At 47.1% G+C, this 19,730-nt stretch overlaps 1 protein-coding gene across 2 annotated transcripts in view; it reads right to left on the bottom strand.

The window, feature by feature from the left end:
• Nucleotides 1–19,730, bottom strand: part of UBAC2 (UBA domain containing 2) — a 180,629-nt gene that overhangs the window by 18,177 nt on the left and 142,722 nt on the right. For both annotated transcript variants that reach the window (XM_042929630.1, XM_042929639.1), the window contains one exon: nt 17,283–17,525. In XM_042929630.1, the coding sequence (XP_042785564.1) occupies nt 17,283–17,525 (243 nt within the window). The remainder of the gene's footprint in view (nt 1–17,282; nt 17,526–19,730) is intronic.

Raw genomic sequence — 19,730 nt, 5'->3', positions numbered from 1 at the left:
AAGACTAACTTTCCAGTCGAGAACAGTAAAGTTTGTAACGTTTTATTAAGTGGACATCACATGGAATAGAACTGCACCTCTAAAGGCTTTGGCAGGTTTCAGGATGGGATGATCAGGTGGTGTGTATACTGAGAAGCGTCTACACTGAGAAGCTGGGTTGGAGGAGCGCACTAGTGGCTTTCTGTGGGCAGCTCCCAAGGGAGGGCACGAGCCAGGTGCATGTGGAGCCCATGCCCTCCTCAGGGGAGGGCAAGACATGCAGAAATGGGAAAAATCAGGAGGCAAGGTGGTATATAATTAAGAAGGAAGCTGAGTGGGATCAGCTAAAGGGCTCGGAAGGTGCAGGGTGGGCACCGACCAGTCAAAGCACGGGGGTCAAACTTCAAAGAGGATGGGGGCTCAGTTGAATTTTAAAGGATGAGGATGATCTCAACAATGGAGAGGAGAACCACTGTCAACCTGTTCAAAAACAGGGCGCTGAGCATAGGTTTACACCTACTTCAAGGGGCAAAGCGGTGCTAAGGAGTCATGACAGACGAGCAAAAAGGCAGAGGAAGCTGAGTGACTGAGAGCGGTCTCTAAAGCCAAATTACCTGGGTTTAAATCCCAGCTCTGCCACTTACCTTAGGCCTTAGTTTAAAACAAAATTTCTCTGAGCCTCAGTTTTCACATCTGTAAGATGGAAATAATAACTGCACTTACCTCATAATGATATTATAAGAAATAAATGAGTTAATACAAGTAAAGCATTTAAAACACAGTCTGAGAACTTCTAAAAGTTTATTATATATTGGCTATTACTACCATCTAATATTTGCATTATGTCTTACAGTGTTACTTCTGGTCTTCCCAACTCGACTGTGGGATCCTACAGGGTTGTGATGGGGTAAGAATGGAACTCCCTACGACCTTCCTAGGTGGCTGGCACAGCTCTAGGCTCAGTGCAGCCTAAACTCAATTCTCCAGCCAAGGAGGTGTTTTGTCAAAGAGCAAAATGAAGACCAATTACAGAGTGGACACTGTCAGTGTGATGGTTTAGAACAATTAAAATTCTTTCCAGAAGCATCATCATCTTATTTTAAAAAGGCTGGTCACTGGATGGGGCGCCTGGGTGGCTCAGTTGGTTAAGTGTCTCATTTGTGATTTCGGCTCGGGTCCCAATCTCACAGTCGTGAGATGGAGCCCCACGTAGGGCTCCCTCTTTCCTTCTGCCCTTCCCCCACTATGTGTGAGGGCATACCTTCTCTCTCAAAAAAGAAAAATAAAAAAAGGTTGGTCACTGGGAAAAAAAAAATGCATCCTTTGGTGATCTGAAAGGCTTTACCGGTGTGCTGGGTTTTGAAGAGTAAAACAGGCAGCAGGACCACCTCTCTCTACTGTGCTGTCTGTAGCTGCCTGGGGACCGGTGTCAGGAAGATTCAGAGGGAGGGTGTGGGTTCAGCAGGGAGAGTGATGACACTGTGAGGTGACGTCTGCCTCAGGCAGACAGGTGAGGCGGCACCCATACAAGGAATTACTAACCCTGTTACAGACCGAGACTTTCCATGGCACACAGAGATCGATCTGCATGACACACAGGACAGACAGCCAAAGTTGCTTGCCACCAGCTGCCCTGTGGGCTGAGGGGATCAATATCTCAGCCCATCTGTGACCATAACCCAGTGGCTGGGAAGTTCTACTGCAGATGCTCAGGAAACCCCTATTCATTTAATGTGAGCAATTTACAATGGGGATGACCTACCGTGAGGTTCAAGGACAGAAAAGACCAGTCTGTTTTAGTAGCACCAGTGAAGGTAAAATCAACAGAACTGACTAGTGTCTGCTAATGTACCTGCTAGTACCTTAGGCAAAGAGGCCAGAAAGAGAAGACAACGCCCTGCTTTCTAGAAGCTCAGTCTGGTCTTCTATCCATTAGTTTTTCCCTTTTTCTTGCAGGGTACCAATTACACTCTTTGCTTGACCCAACGGAGCCACTTCCTCTTCCTGCCGGAAACCCCAGAGGGACTGAACCCTACAGCCATTCCCTCTTCGGCTCCTGTGGCACCCCACTTTCTTGGGCTTTCTAGCTCTCTAGTCAGGCCTTCTCTCTTCTCTCAGAGCCATCTTCTCCTGCTTATATCCTTTAAATACAAGTGTCCCTTAAGGTTCCGTTTAGGATTACTTCTCTTTCCACGTTCTGTCCCTAGGTGCTTGTGCATTCCTAGGGCTTTAGTGCACCCCACAGCCACATACCCAACTGTTGCCTGGACACTTCCACTCAGATGTTTCAGAGACATCTAAAATGACACGTCCCTTGGGACGCCCGGGTGGTTCAGCCGGTTAAGCCTCTGACTTCAGCTCAGGTCACGACCTCACGGTTCGTGGGCTCGAGCCCCACATCGGGCTCTGTGCTGACAGCTCAGAGCCTGGAGCCTGCTTCGGATTCTGTATCTCTCTCTCTCCGCCCCTCCCCCGCTCATATTCACTCTCTCTCTCTCAAATTAAAATAAACATTAAAAAAAACTTTTAAATGACACATGTCCCAAATAACACTCACCTTCAATCCCACCCCTCTGCCTGTGTCCCCAATCCTGGGGAATGACGTCAATACCCACCCCACCCACTTGCAGAAGGCAGACCACTAGGCTCTGTCAACTGTAACTCCTCAGTGTCTTTGACTCCATTCATTTCTCTCCACCCCACTTTTGCTGCCTTATTTCACACTTGCATCAACAGTAGTTTCCTAAGACACAAATCTCATCCTGTCACTCTTCTACTTAAAAACCCTTCAATGGTTCCCCGTTGCCTTTTCATCAGTCTTAAAATATTTACTAACTCATTAATAACAATCACAAACTTATCACTTGCTAACATAATGTATTTTTACAAAAAATAACAATGTGTTCCAAAACCTGTTTTCTATGAGGGCTGATACATTCTTTAGGGACATGAAAAAAGAAATCAATTCACAAAAAGAAAGCCACTGTTTTCTTTTGCTGCGAATCTTTTAAAGGTCGGACCTAACAGAAGATAGTTGGAATCTCATATTGGCTCCTGCATTCAATTCTGTTACATGTTACTTTGGCCTTTTTTTAAAAAAATATTTTTGAGAGAGACAGAGACAGAGAGCATGAGCGGGGGAAGGGCAGAGACAGAGCGAGGCAAAGAATTCAAAGCAGGCTCCGGACTCTGAGCTGTCAGCACAGAGCCCGATGCGGCCCTTGAACTCATGAGCCCTGAGCTGAAGGTGGATGCTTAACCGAAGTGCTACACCCCTGAGCCTGTCCACAGTGTGTTACGGTGTCACCCCCCTGCGTCTGCCCACAGTGTGTTAGTGTCTTCCCGTGCTGTCCAGCAGCAAGCAGTCTTAGCAGGTGTTGGGAAAAATAACAAGCTGGAGGGAGAGACACTCGATGAAAACTTGCACAAAATCCCAGGCTAGTTTCACAGCTCTTGGTTTTCCTTTTTCTTTGTGGTTTATGCTATTGACCAGTTTTGGGGGCTCAGATACTTCATTTCATACCACACTTCTCAGCAAAACAGAGAGCACTTTCCACACTAGTAAGATCAGGAGACAAAACACATCGTTCTGCTCAGTTTCCAGAGCCTCTGGCTCGGAAGGCAGAAGTTCCTGAGGTACGCTCCTTTCTGCCCATCTCCCCCTTCTGTTCTTGCCCCGGCCTCACTGCCCGCCACGTTCTCGGGTCGGGGGGGGGGGGGGGCAGGCCCAGGGGTGTCGGCCTGGGTGTCAGTGAGGGGAAGGGCACTTCCCCAGTGAGGGGAGGGGCTGCCATCAGGAAGGGCTGCGAGGAGCGACGTCCCTGGGGCACGAGCCACCGAGCCACCAGACGTGCGCCCCAGGTCTCGTGTGTTCCACACAGTGACATTTCTCTCAGGAGGCCCCGGGCTCCCACCCCAGCCACTCTTACTTGTCCTGAGACACGGGTACAGTTTTAATAACAGTTAGTTTCAACTTTAGCTGCAAACTCAAGAGACGTATTCTCCCTCTGCTGCCACAAAGCAAGGCTCCCGACGGGGCAGGGGGAGGACTTGGGAAGCAGAACAGCAGGATCTGAATTCGGCTTGGCCGTCCGCCCTGCTGCCTGCCCTCCACGGCAAGGGTCCGGTGTGGCCTGGGAGTGCTCAGCCCGGCATCATTTATGAAGGACAGTGTGCCGACCCCTCTCTTCGGATGGACACCTTTTCCTCCAGGGAAAGCCAGGATCAGAGCTGTCCCCAGCTTTCTGCGGGGTGGGGGTTCTGATTTTGGCAGAGCGTGAGAACGCTCCACCTGGGCTGGGAGGAGGAGGCAGTGGTGAGGGCGGTATGAGGGAGACAACACATCCCCCCTCACACCCTGGGCACATCTGGCGCAGGAAGAGGACATCTAACTCTCGTTGTACCAGTTTTCTCTTAGTTTTATTTACATGCTTGAGAGCACCAAGCACAAGTTACGGTAAGGGCCGCACAGGGCAAGGACTTCAGTGAGGCTTCCTTGAACACAGGACTAAAAGCATCTTTCGGTATGGAAATTACTCACCTCTGCATTCTAGCTCTTGTTTTCCCTCTTCTTTGTCTGCAGAAGTTCTGGTCATTATTTTTAATCCTTCACTTAAGCTCTCAACAAAAATTATTAAGTAAAAGTCAAAATTAAAATTAGTGCTGGTGCTTGTTACCATAAGTATTTTGATAGAAGAGGTGAAACTCATTATTAAAAATGAGATCGGGTGTTACTCAAGATTTCCCCTCTTTCTACATTTACCTCCACAGAGAAGCCATCCATTTTCATGTCTTCAGTGATCACCTCTCGCTCCCCTGCCTGTCCTTCAACGAGCTGTGAGCCAGGGCGGGCGGCAACCATCCCTCCTAATTTTAGCGTCGCATCCTGAAAGCCTGGTGACTCTTGGACCCAACTCTTTTCTTTGTACAGAAAATCCAGCCAGTTCTCAAGTATGCTGATTTTTCCTTCAGAGGGGATCTGCCACTTTTAAATCCTTGTTGTTCCACTGAGATTAAGCCAACAGCCTCTTGGATGACATCACTGTCACCAACTTTGACCCCATCCAAAACACACAGCTGGGCAGGTGAATGACATCACTGTCACCAACTTTGACCCCATCCAAAACACACGATCTGGCAGGTGAGTGACATCACTGTCACCAACTTCGACCCTGTCCAAAACGCAAGCTGGGCAGGTGAGTGACATCACTGTCACCAACTTTGACCCCGTCCAATATGCGCAGCCGGGCAGGTGAGTGACATCACTGTCACCAACTATGACCCATCCAATATGCACCCGGGCAGGTGAGTGACATCACTGTCACCAATGCTGCTCCCCTCCAATTGGTACACCAGGTGAAACTTCCTTATTTTCACAATGCCACTGCTTTAACTGAAAATCTTACTGTATCATATCTCAACTATTCTGTCCTGTTTGAAGGTCCTCCAAAAACAGACCCATCCTAAATTATTTCCTACTCTCTCCTGCATGTTCCCTCCACTCAGTGTTCTTTGAGACAATGTCTGCTCAAAGTGTGTATGTCCCTGAAACGCCCTCCCCTGGTCCCTCTATCCTCCCCCCCAGCAGTCTGTACAGTGCCCAGCCCTTGTTTTGTGTCTGTAACTGGCCTCTTTCTTGACAATCCAAGTCCTTACTGTTCTCTCTCTCTCTGCTCAACTTCCAGAGAACTCAGTCAAGTTGCCAATTTTAGAGAATATAATAGAGTCTAAGTTTCCTCATCTGTAAAATGGGAAGCTGGACTAAATGATCCTCAAAATAATTATGAGTTGCCTCTTCCTAATCAATATATTAAAGAATATCTTGAAGCCAAGCAGTTCTCACTCAAAGTGAGCCCATTGGCCACCTGCCAGAGCTGCTGCAGGAGGGATTCCTGGGCAGACAGACACTGGTCCAGAGCCTCCATTTTATACTCTCCTGTACTACTCTCGAGTGTCACCGTACTGATCAAGGACCTGGAATGAACTGTGAGCTCCTTAAGCAACCACACCTACCAGAACTGCAGCGTGGACAGTCTCCGAGTGAGGAAAGCCCATGCAGAGAATCGCTCCCAGCCCAGAGCCCATGCTTTGAGCCACTAACTATGCCTGTTGCCCAGCGTCCTTCCACCCTGGGAATCCAGCCTCCATAAATGCGTGCATAAATCTCTATCATTTTAAAAAGTACGATTTAAAAAAATCTCGGTATCACTCATCTATGTTATGATCTCAGATGAGAGTCATTACTCACCACTCTGGAAATTCCTGGCCTCCTGCTACTTTATTCACAAAACCACATCTGTCACCCGCAGAATCAGGCTGCTGGGTCTGAACCTGGAGTGGGTTCCATGAAATTCAAGCCCTTTCAAGATGATCAGAAGGATTTTTCCTGAGAAACTTCTGGGTACCCCAAGGATCCTTCCTGACTAGAATCATTTTCTGGTTTCAAAAACCCAAGGGGATGGCTTTCTTGGGGGAGGAAAAATTTGTCAAATGATTAGGAGGATGATTTTTCTAATATGCCCCTGCTTAACATTATGTCTGCTTCAGGGTTCATCTCTAAATTCATTTGTGGTCTGAAAAAGTGATTGGTTATAAAAAAGACTAGGATTGCTGATACCTTCTGCCTCTCCAAAATACTGAGTATGTCATCATGAGACTGTCCCACATTCTTCTTTCTCATGAAGACACAAGGCAGAATGGAAAATAGAAATGATTTTCTCGAGGTCACTTAATGAGTCAGTCTTGGAAAGGGATTAGAATTTGGCTTGATCCTATCTTTCTCTTCTGAATTTTGTCAAAACGGTCAGTGTGATCAGCTAGAAGAACACCAAAACCGTGACAGCAGTTTCTGCAAGGAGGTACAGATTGACATCAACAGCTTAGCTTTAATTTCACTTGAAAATAGAGTTCTTGCACCTAATTTTCATTTAATTTGCAGATTTTTATCAGCTAAGCCCTAGTAACTTATCCTACACCTGATGCTGTACACTTCATACTCATAAAAGAAAAAAGTCATAAAAGAACTAGCTCTAACTGATTAGATTGCTTGGTTGACAAGGCAGCACAGCAACCTTACAAGAATGGTTTTTAAATCAAATTGCACCAAAAAGTGAAAGAGCAAAGCTAAAAAGGAAAAGTGCTGAGAAGTATGCCACATGCTGTCTTTAAAGTGGCCTGGGTTCATCTAGGCTGAGAACTTGCTCCCTCTGGATTCAAGGTGGACCCCTCAGCTGCATACACACACACACACACACACATTCTCACACACATGTGAAGGTACAGGTATATAGTTTTCAGGGCTCCATGCAGAATGTTCCTCCTCCAGAAACTATTTAACCCCCACAGGTGAGGCTAGGTGCTTCTCCTATAAGAGTGCTCATGACATTTTATTATAATTGTCTTTGTTCTACTCTCAGCTCAGGGAGAGGAAGGATCATGCTGTCTTGGTCACTGTGACACTCCCCAGAGCCTGGCTGGACTACTAAATATATTTTGTGGAAAGTAAGTGTTAATGGAAACTGTAGTGCTGGTGGGGCCAAGAGATGAGTAAGAAGCTTAGAGACCCAGCCAGATGAAGGGGCGATGACAGAAACTCATTCGATGGGATGGCACCTGCCAGCATAAAGGTCTACTAGATGGGTCCTGCTATTTAAATACATCAAGCATGCATACTGCAATATGGATGAGCTGGTCACAAAGCACCAGATAGTGTATGAACTGTCCAGAATAGGCAATTTTTTTTTTTTTTATTAAGTAAACTCTGCCCCCAACATGGGGCTTGAACTCATGACCCTGAGATCAAGAGTCTCATGTTCTACTGACTGACCGAGTCAGGCACTCCCAGAATAGGCAAATCTATAGAGAACAGACTACCAAATATGCCTAGGCCTAGGGATATGGGAAGATTGGCAAGTGACTTCTACTGGGCAGTTTCTTTTTGGGGTAAAAAAAATGGTCTCAACTTGAATGTGGTGATGGTTGTACAACTCTGTGCATATACTAAAAATCACTGAATTGTATACTTTAAGTAGATGAATCATAATGTATGTGAAGTTGACCTCCATGAAGCTATTAAAACTTAAAAAACACATTGAGAACTTGAGGGCACTTTTAATAAACTAAATATATTTTACTAAATTAAAAATACTTGATTAATGATAGAAACTACCATGATTTACAAGGCAGATATGAGTCATAATAACGCATATGTTAGATGTTGCCTAACAACTGTCGCTGGGGTGGATAACGAGAGAAACAATCTTCACAGCCACAAAAGGTAACTAAGCAAGGGTGAGAGAATGTATCTAGTTCAGTTTAACTGAACACCACGAAAATAACTGAAACGCATGAGTGAATAATGCGGAGCTGCTGTAGGCACCAACATCTTCTCTCCTTGCAGGTCAAACAGACTGCTTGTTACTGAAAACAGAGGTGCTAATCATCCAGGAAACACTGGAAGCCAAAAGAAGTGAAGAGCTAATGAAGAAATTAGTGCCAACTGACTGACTCCATTGTGTTGCTGACAAAACTCCCACTTGGCTTCCACCAAGCATGATGCATTCATAGCGGGCCTCACCTTAACTCTGCTTCTAAGGGAAATGGAGATTTTACAGAGGTACCTTCTGGAAAGTTCAATCACCAAGTTTACATTGTGGCATATAATGGCATTATCATCATCAGCCAAGAGAGAAAACGGTGGTCACACAAATAACAGACGATCAAGATCCAGACAGAATGAAGACTTCTTGGTAAAACTTTGCTTTGAAAGCTATTGGCTACGTAATCTTCTAGAGCAGTGGGCTGGCAAAGTTTTTTGTCTGTTTGTTTGTTTGCTTTTAATGACAGGTCAGACAGTAAATGTTTTAGGCTTTGAAGACCCAGAGGCAAAACTGAAGACACTATGCAGGTACTTACAGAACCAGTGAAAATGCAAAAACCATTCTTAGCGTTGGGTTTGGCCCAGGGGCCATGGCCTACTGACTCTTGTTCTAAAGGTTCCAAGTTTTTAAGAGTTGGAACTATCAGCTTAGCTGCTGAATCAGAACTCTCTCTCCAAACTTCCTGAGAGCCAGAAAGCAGAGGTCCAATGAATAAGATCATAACAACTAATATCTGATAGATCTTTCTGGTACATGAAGTAATTTTGTAGAAATTACTTTATTCTCATGACAACGCTATTAGGTAGATAGTGTACAGAGCTTCCTGTCACCCAGGGCTGATCCCTTAACTGCAAATTCCTTGCTGCTTCATTTACATTCCGAGGATTTTCTATTGTGAGCACATGGGTTTCTTCTCTCATGACTGCAGAGAGGGAACGATAAGCCCAAAAGCCATGGGGACACGTGCAGCAACCCTGTTCAGATGCTCATGACTGTAGGGATTTCAGTGACTTCCCTGGAGGTGTGAACGCACAGAGGCCCTGTAAAGCTTGACTGTGGCCATTCACTAGCATTCAGTGAGGCTGCTCTGTTTTGCCACCATGAATACCCTGAAAACACAGAGTCCTCATCACCTCCCCGCTGGTCTTCTTCCTCCAGCATGACCTTTTCCACTGATCGCTCAGATTTTGGCCCAAATAATCCTCCTTAAAAACAAACCTAGGGGCGCCTGGGTGGCTCAGTTGAGCGTCCGACTTTGGCTCAGGTCATGGTCTCGCGGTTTGTGAGTTGGAGTCCCGAGTCGGGCTCTGTGCCGACAGCTTGGAGCCTGGAGCCTGCTTCGGATTCCATGTCTTCCTCTCTCTGCCCCTGCCCTACTCGCACTCTCTCTCTCTCCCTCTCAAACATAAACATTAAAAACAAAAACAAAAACAAAACAAAAAAACCCCTAACCTGCTCTCCTGCTTAAAAGGCTTCACGGACTCATTACTTCTAGAACAAAAGGAAAAATAACTTTTCGTGTGGCCCAAGACCCCCTCTCTCCCGGCCTCTGCGTTCTTCCCAACCTCACCTTTCACTGCCTCTTAGGGAAACCTGTGCTCAGGCAAATGCAATTGCTTTTTGCTCCCCCAGCTGTTTTGAGCCCCTCTGATTTCTCACAAGGTTCCCTGGGCCTGAAACACCTACCTGAAAGTGGGCGTCTTCAAGATTCCCTCAGTCACACAGGGAGGTCAGGACTCTCGCTTTGCTGCATACAAACTCCAGCAGTAGCTCAGCACCTGGGACTGAGTCATCTACCCTCTCCTGGTGGAGCTGCAGACCTCTTAAGGGTCAGAGGAGTGTCCTTTAGTCCCTCGGGGCTACACGCTCCAGTAGCACCAAGAGAGACAAAAGTACGTAAAACACACAGCTCCTGGCCTTCAAGAATTCACCCTACTATTGGATGAATGAATAAAAGACAGACTTGTGAAAAGTTATGTGATGGCCCCGAATGGAAAAATGATCTGCAGCTGCAGGTACCAAAATGACTAGGAGCTGTCACCAGCCACACGGCCAGCGCCTCTGTGGCGCAGGGGGAGAGGAGAGAATCTGAGAGTGGAGTCACGGCGGACCTAACACCCTGGCCCACACGGACGCACGCAGAAGTGGGAAGGCTATGGTGTGGGGGGCAAGGAGAACCACAAGGAAGGACTGGGGCCTTACCATGTGGTGAACTCAGCAATCACAGCTACAAGTCCTCGAGACCATCATCCAGGGGCTTTTTGGCAGTAACCACCATGGCAGGGTCCAGAAAGATCACATCGTAAGGACGTAAGGACACTACACACTGACCCCCTGAGTGCTCGGGTCTCAATCTTTAGATGAAGCAAGGTCTACAGTCTCCCCACTGTTCGTTGTCCTTTAGAGCCGTGCAATCTGTAGACGCTACGGAGCATTCTAAAAGCGTTTTCAGTGGTGTAAACTTGGGTGAATGGAGCTGTGATGACCACAGCCGTGTCCCGGAATTAGGCCAGTGGATCAGACGGAAGGGATGCTGTTTCTCCAATCCACAGGTGGCTGCTCTGTGCTGCATTCCCAAGGACACTCCTTTCAAAAGTGAACCAATTCTTTCTGAGTCTCGTGGTCTTTTTCTCCTATCTCTGCTTGGATTTTTAAAAAAATTAAAAAAAAAAAGTTTATTTTTGGGAGAAAGAGAGCACGAGTGGGGGAGGGACACAGAGAGAGAGGAAGACACAGAATCTGAAGCAGGCTCCAGGCTCTGAGCTGTCAGCACAGAGCCTGATGTGGGGCTTGAACCCACAGACCGTGAGATCATGGCCTGAGCTGAAGTTGGATGCTCAACTGACTGAGCCACCCAGATGCCCCTCTGCTTGGCTTTTAATTTGCAGGGGTGGGGGTGGGTGGCACCTGAATCTGAACATCCGCTCTCCCATGACCCCTCAAACACTGTCTTCTCTCTGGTTTTCTCCTCACCTCCCTGGAAATGCTTTCCTTCTTCCTCTCCTCTCTGTGCTCTGGGCACGTGGATCTCAGGATATCTTTTTTTTTTTAGTAAGTGAGTCACATTTTTATTTATTTATGTGTTTAAAGTTTATTTTATTTTTTGAGAGAGAGAGCACACACACAAGCCTAGGAGGGGTGGAGGGACAGGGAGAGAGAATCCCAGGCAGGCTCTGAGCTGTCAGCAGAGCCCCATCCAGGGCTCAAACTAACGAAACACGAGACCAGGACCTGAGCCAAAATCAAGAGTTGGATGCTTAACCGACTGAGCCACCCAGACACCCTGTGTCAGGGTGTCTTTAATGGTTTGCTTCACACTTGTCCTCTTAGAGGTTATTTGTATACTTTCCAACCCTGACTAATTCACCTGTATTCAGCTGGCCTCAGTACATTAATTCTGTAAATACTGATTATACACATATTTAGTCATTAATTCCCTAAATATGTGAGTTCCCAACATGTGCCAAGCATTATTCACATACTGGAGATACAAAGAAAAAGTCTCCACCCACCCCTGAGACACACTACTGATAGAGACAGGGAAGTCACCCAAGAGTGAGGTTGAGTGCCATGAAAGAGACACCCAGAGGCTGTAGGAACAGAGAGAGGATAATCAGAGCCGACAGGGGAGGCTCAACAGGTTTCCCAGAGAAGGTGATATCTGCAAGGGACACGGGGGTAAAAGGAGTTAGGCAGGCAGACCTTGTGTGTGTGCTGGGGTGGGGAAGCTGGCGTGGGGATGTCTGTTGTAGGCAGAGCGAGGGGCAGAAGTGAAGGCAGGCAGTGAGAAACAGCGGGGCTCTGACACACTGCAAGCAGCTGAGCAAGGTTACCCTAAGGCTGCGTGTGGGGCCGGGGGAGGCCATGGAAGGGCTCTGGATAATGAGTGTTAATGACCTTAAAAGCCATAAAGAGCTTCAGAAGGAGTTGGGTGGAGCAAAACGGTCAGATTGGTGGTCAGATTGGTGGCATCAAAGAGATCACTCTGGGGAACGAGTGGGGCGGGGGCTGGGTGGGGACAGGGAGGTGATCGTGGCAAGACTCCAGGTGGGATGCAGAGAGGGAGTGACAGCTTTCCTTCTCTCGGGTGAAGCCAGATGTCCTGGCTCAGGTCTTTGGGCAGGTGATGGTGCTCTCTGTGAGGGGAAGGAGTGAGGAGGAGAAGCCAGTTCAGCAAAGAAATGGAAGGCATCAGGTGCCTGTGGAGCATGTGAGTGGAGATGCCCAGTAGGCGGTGGGAGGTTTAGGTGTGGAGCCCAGGAGAGAAGATCTAGATCCTAATCTAGATCTGAGCTGGAGCTTACTGGGGTGGACTGGAGGGACTGGGGGTCCCCTACTGGGATGACTGAGCCTCAGGCAACAAGAGGGAGTCAGAGGAGCTCAATGAGGAGACTACCCTCATCCTGGCCGTGGCGCTCACAGAGCTGAATTTCAAGATGGCCTCCTATCTGTCTCCTCCTCCCTGCTCTCCCCTTTCTCCCTTCCACCATACACACTGCAAGAAGATGGATTTTTCTAGAACACTGTCTACCTTTACTACCAGCTAAACTGCTTTTCACAGCCTCCTATGTCAAAACCCAAATCTGCTGTCAGGTGTAAACAGCCCTCCCTCCATTACAGGTGCAGCATGACTTCCCATTTCTCACTATGTGCCCTCCACGCCTCAGTCAAGGGGCCTCTATCATGTGCATGCTGGTCCTCTGCTCAGGGGATAATCTGCCTCGTGTCAGCCCACCCAGTCCTGCCGATCCTTCCAGTCCCTGAACCCACACAGTCTCAGGCTGCACTGACGGCACTTCTTCTCAGACACCTTACCGCTCCGGGAACTCAGGCCAGTGTACCGTTGTTCCCGGGTTTTATCTCATTCAGTCTGTCTGCCCAAGCTCCCTGAAGTTGATCACAAATTCGTTAAGGGAAAGGACATGTTTTTCACTTCGCTTGTGCCCACAGAGTACCCACCAGTCTTGCTCAGAGTTTCCAGTAATGACCGACCGACTCTAACCCCAGAGCCAAGTGAGGCCCACAGGGGGTGGGTGACAGAGAGAACTAAGCCACTGCCAGGCAGTGAGAGGAAATATGACAGAACAAGGCAAAAGAAATAAAAATGAATACACTGAAACAAACATTCCAAAATAATGCTGAAGTCTTATCTATCAGAAACCTCCACCACAGAAGAGGGGGACAGAGTGACTCAGCCAACAGACATGAGCCAGCCTCTATCACCGGCCACCCCAGGGTTGGCACGTGGACACAGAGGCCATGAGGGCAGAGATAGAGGCCCTGTCTCGCTTCAAGGGTGAACCAGCTACTGACGGCAACAGACACCAACACTGAGCCCTCATACACCATCCCTCGAGAAGAAGCAAGTCGGTGCGAGACTGACTGCACCGGGCCCTTCTCTCTGGAATGTGCCCACCCCCAAATTCATAGTTGAAGTTCCTAACCCCCCATGTGACTGTATTTGGAGACAGGGCTTTTACAGAGGTAATTAAGGTTAAATGAGGTCCTAAGGGTGGGACCCGGATCCAACAGGACTCATGTCCTCATAAGAAGAGATGCCAGGAGCACGCATACTCTGGGGCAAGGCCACATGAGGACAGAATAGGAAGGTTGCCATCTGCAAGCCAGGGAGAATCCTCTCCAAATACCAAACTTCCAGCACCTTGTCCTTGGACTTCTAGTTTCCAGAATAAGAAAAAAAATTTTCTGTTGTTTAAACCACTTAGTCTGTGGTACTCGGTTATGGCAGCCTGAGCAACTATAATAAAGGCAGCAAATCTTTTTTTTTTTTTAATTTTTTTTTAACGTTTTATTTATTTTTGAGACAGGGAGAGACAGAGCATGAACAGGGGAGGGTCAGAGAGAGGGAGACACAGAATCCGAAACAGGCTCCAGGCTCTGAGCTGTCAGCACAGAGCCTGACGCGGGGCTCGAACTCACGGATCGCGAGATCATGACCTGAGCCGAAGTCGGCCGCTTAACTGACTGAGCCACCCAGGCGCCCCAAAGGCAGCAAATCTTAACTGAAATCGACACATATTCAGGTTATAGGTCTGTCTGCCTTTTCTGTCAACCACCATCACTAACTGTGGGGTTTACAGAAGTTTCATCTACTGACCAGGGTTCCAACTAACATCACATCAGACCACAAGGCCACTTACAACAAAGTATGCACAGCAGCAGAAAGACCACGGGATGTAGTGACCCTCACGTATCATATGACCTGGGAGCTGCCACCTTGCCAGATCAATGAGACAGCCAGTTGAAGGTGTAAGTGAAATGCCAGTTTGGAGAGGATGCCCCACAAGGACAGCAGACCCTAAATCAACAACTGCTATCCGGGGCTGCATCCCCAACAGTTGGATCTTGGAAATAAGAGACAGGAGGGGATGGGACCCTGATTACCCTCTTACCCAGTGACCCACTTGGGAATCCGGCTTCCTGCCCCTGAAACTCTAGACTCAGTGGGTTTAGAGAATGTGCCGCCCAGGAGTGGAATGCTTCCACCAGGGACACAGTAAGAGGCCATTACATCTGGAGTTACAGCTGTGGCCCAGTCATTCTGGGCTTGTGTGCCAAAAGACCAGCAGGCAAGGAAATAGATCACCACCATGGCAGGATTAATTAGCCCTAATCCTCAGGAAAAGGCACAGACAGGGGGACAAAAAGTAGGAGGGAAAAATATGTGCAGCACCAGGTGCTGCACTAGGACATCACTTGGTACTCCCTTGCCCCGAGGTTTACAGTAAATAGATAGACAAGGGCAGCAGACACAGCCCGAGAAAGGCATGGTGACAGGGACTCAGACCCCACTGGGATGAGGCTCCATGTCACTTCAAGTGTGCCTTTCAGCTGAGAGTGGAATGGGAAGTAGTGGAGGGAGACGATGACCAGTGTGGCCTGGAGACCAGCTGCAGCAGAAGGGGGTGAAGTATGTCCTGCTAACACTCCTCTTGAAGGTTTCTCCTGGGAAAAGAGCATCGCTGGAATCTGGGAAGAGCCGCTCTGAGAACTTATTACGTGAACCAGGAGGATGCAAACGGCACCGGGGGTGGATACTTTGGTCCCCCCCCCCCGCCGAGCCGCACCTCCCCCAGGACTGAAGGCTCCACCTTCCTGCTGCTGTGGGGGTGCCGGCAGCTGACACCTCTCCAGGGATGCCCCCTCTGTGGATGGTGTACATCTGACAGCCAGTTGGCCCGAGACCTGCAATCTGTACCCAGTGACTGACCGGTGGAGGTTCCATGGTTCAGCTCCTGGGCCGGATCTGGGGTTCTCTCTGTTCCACAGCTCTCTGTAAGGCTGGCTCAGACCCTCTTCATAACTGCTGTTCAGCCACCCTGTGTCCTTCGCCACCCCTTCCCCAAAAGATGCCGATCCTGACAATGTTATCTGAGAAACTTCATGCACAAAAATGTGCCTGGGGATGCCCAGCTGAGCAATGTAACTTCCCCGGCTTGCTCATGAGTACAAGGTCCACAGCTACCTGACAGGGAGTCCAGGCATACTGAAGGCACCTCAGTCAATCTATTTCCCCCAAATCTGCTCTTCAGATGTTGGTGAAATGGTGCTGTCATCAATCTATTATATCCCATCACCTAAGCCAGAAACCTCAGAATCGTACCCTCAGAATGGTACCCTATGTCTTTCTCTCCCTCACAGCTCTGCCCGTTCTGCCTGGAACATATTTATACTCACAATGACTTCATTTTTGGGACACTGATTATTCTTAGTTCCCATACTTTTCATTCTTCCTTCTGTTTCCTTGAAGGATCCAGCTCCTCCTCTTGCTACATACAAAGCTTCGTCTATAGCCTATGTTCATCGTGGACGTAATTCAATTAAAGAACTCATCTAGCACCTTGCTTTCATCTCTCGACCCTACAGAGCTGACTCCAGATCTATACCTCCAGCTCTGACCTCTCTAAGAGGGAGGTCTGTTCTCCGCATTTAGCACACAGATACATCGCAGGTATCTTTGTTGTATGCTTCAGAGTCATCTCAAGTTCAAATACATCTCTGGAGAACAACCTGTGCTTCCCTCTTTCACCAGTGGACTCAGCCTGTTAATAAGGGGCCCCTTCTTCTACCCCAGATACAGACTTTGGGACTGACATCTCCAATGGGACACCAGATGCCACACTCGATCTCACTTCTCCAGACCAGTGTGAGGCCTGCAGACCTAATTCTCACACCCAGGGAAGGCAGGAGCTAGAGAGATGGCAGGAGAGAACAGTATCCTCTCTCATACCCCAGATGGTAAAGATGGAGACAAGAAATGAAGAGCCCACTCACTGCGCTGGCTCACAGAATGGCGAAGAAAGATCAGGTATGAGGTTTTGGCTGATAGATAGTAACCCTTGGAAGACAAGTGTGCTAAGAGAGTGTTTGAATACAGCAGTGTTTGTAGATAAATGCTCAATATTCCCTGATGATTGATACCAAGCCTACAAAAACAGCATTTATTTGATTCACTGGTTGTTCCCCTGAAATTTTCTTACCTCCGTCTTCTCTCCATTTCAACCAAGGAAAATCAAGAAGTTTTAAATGTGCTCTTCACCCCAGAGCACATGATAATAAGCACTTTAACAGGAAGACATTGTGGCTTTTACAAGATCATAAGAACAGATAAATATCACGTCTTGTTAACTAGGTTGGTGTTTCTCTAAGAAATAACGTTTATCTAATAGAAGTGGAACAAGAATGTCCAGTTTGACCAGTCTTTCAGCTGCCATTTATTTTTTTACCTTTAAAAAACCCCGAGAATAGCCACTATCAGAGACCTACATCCCACCTGGGAAAACGTCAAATTATCCACACTTTGACCTGCAGGACTGAAATATCCTCTCTCCTGCACACACAGCCATAGAGGCAAGCATACCCAGGCCTCTGAGAGCTTCTGCGGATCCCTATCTTGTCGCTCACCTGCTGCCTCTGTCTTCTCACTTGGGCAAACTGAGACAGCATCAGCTGCCGGTCCAGCAACTCCATCGTCTGCTGTCTCTGGATGTCCACTGTGGCCCCCATTCCGACTCTGGCTTCGGCCGTGGGTTCTGAAGATGAGAAGATGGGCTCAAGTGTCCGGGAAAAGAACTTTGCCATCCAGCTGGGAACGTAGAGAACCCGGTGAACTTGAAACATTTTGCTGTTGTAGCAGATGCCTGATATCTGAAAGAGGAAAGTCCAGCTGGGTTGTTTCACTGTAACAATGTTAAAGAACATATTTAACACAGAAATCAATAACCACAAGGTATTTCAGATCGTATTTTTCATCATTTTAGCAGTGTCAGGTGATAACCAAAATCCTACCAAGTTGCTGAATGATAAGCAGTACAAATCAACAAAAATTTATTCAGTAAACAAATTTGTTTTTTTAAAGCTAGAAGAGACAGCAAAATTCTAACCACGTAACACTCAAAGTACTGGTAAAATATTTAAAAAGCAATATTTTCTTTTAAAAAAAAGAAGCTATATAAGACCTGGTTATCAAAACACTTTCACACTATACTAGCACTGTGGTTACTCTTATTGGCAGATGGCCATCAAAGAGAGACACTGGCAGAAAACAACTTTAAGGGTGTAATCCAGCCATGTAATACATTGATCAGAAAATAGGGGCGGCTGGTGGTTCAGTTGGTTGAGCGTCTAACTCTTCATTTTGGCTCAGGTCATGATCCTAGGGTCATGGGATCGGGTGCCCGCATGAAGCTCAGTGCTGAGCATGGAGCCTGCTTAAGATTCTCTCTTTCCTCTCTCTCTCTCTCTCCCTTCCTTTCTCTCTATCCGTCTCCCCAGCTTCTGCGTGTTCTTTAAAATAAAATTAAAAAAATTATCAGAAAATAAAGACAATTTAAAATTTACATAGTGTTCTAGTACATTTTTCAAGTACTGATTTTTCTAGTTTTAAAATCCTCGCCAATAGTTAGTAATTAATAATTCTATTTACAGCCAAGCCTACAAAACTCGTATCTTTAAGGTAATTCATATGGTAACAGATGTCTAAAGACTCTTGGTTTTCTAGGTTAAGTGAGTATGGCAATTCCTTTGTAAAAAAAAAAAAAAAATCTTTAGGGGCTCCTGGACAACTCAGTCGGTGAAGTGTCCAACTACGGCTCAGGTCATGATTTCATAGTTTGTGAGTTCAACCCCACGTTGGGCTCTGTGCTGACAGCTCAGAGCCTGGAACCTGCTTCAAATTCTGTCTCCCTCTCTCTCTGTCCCTCCCCTGCTCGTGCTCTGTTTCTCTCTGTCAAAAATAAGTACATATTAAAAAAATTTTAGTGAAAAAAATATTCTGTGAATTTGATTCTTAGGGTAAGAGATTATTCACACCAAATTAGAACATAACTGATAATATGCTAATAGGAGAAAAGTACACTTTAATATTTTCTTAATAAAATTTAAATCAAGTAGGCAAGACTTGTTGAGCATCTAGTATACACCAGGCACTGTTCTAGGCACTCAGGGGACAGCAGAAGACAAGGTACACAAGATCGTACTCTCAAGGAGGTAACAGTGGCCAACATGGAGAACACACAGTAAATGAGCAAACAACAATTCCAGATACGTTCTGTGAAGGAGACAAAATAAAGTGGCTTGGAGAAGGGACCATCTTTAGGTCAGATGTCAGGGAAGCTTTGGAGAAAGTGACATTTGAGCAAATATCTTCAGGATAATGGGATGCCAGTGATTCGAAGAACTGGAGGAAGAACACTTCAGGCAGTGAAAACAGCAAATGTGATGCAGGAGTGAGCCTGGGAACGTCTATTAGAAATCTTAGTGGTGATATCGACCGGGCAGTTAGACAGACCTGGAACTTAGGGGGGAAACTTAGCACAGCTAAAGATTTAGAGGTCACAGGCACTGACAGCGGTTAAAGCAATGGGACTAGATGAGATAACAGCAAGGGTGCGGGACGAACAAAAGGGCGAAGAGGACTTAGGATTCAACCCAGCAACATTCTGTGGATGGACAGAGTAGGAGAAGTGAGTGACGTGATCTGAGAAGGGCTTTCAGGGGACAGGAGGAAAACCAGGAGGGCTCAGCATCACTGAAGCAAAGAGAACAGTGTTTTAGGCTGGGAACAGCTGGTGATGAACCACACAGCTCCGCCACGTTCAAGTAGGACGGGGAGGAAAATGACCGCTGGACTTGGCAAAATGGAGGCGTCTGATAACCTTCTAGGAACAGCTGTGGTGCAGTGGTAGGAGCCAAAGACAGACTGGAGTAGAGGGAAGAGTGAAGGTAGAGGAGCTCTGGTTTCAAATAATTTCCATGTCACTTTTCTCAACAACGGTACAGAACAACATAGAAAATGAAAACAAACAAATTCCACGTTCAGTGAAACTAGAAAGCATCTGTAATCCTGAACTA

Source organism: Panthera leo, chromosome A1 (assembly GCF_018350215.1).
Source record: "Panthera leo isolate Ple1 chromosome A1, P.leo_Ple1_pat1.1, whole genome shotgun sequence".
Lineage (NCBI taxonomy): Eukaryota > Metazoa > Chordata > Mammalia > Carnivora > Felidae > Panthera > Panthera leo.
This window is presented reverse-complemented; position numbering and strand designations above follow the sequence as displayed.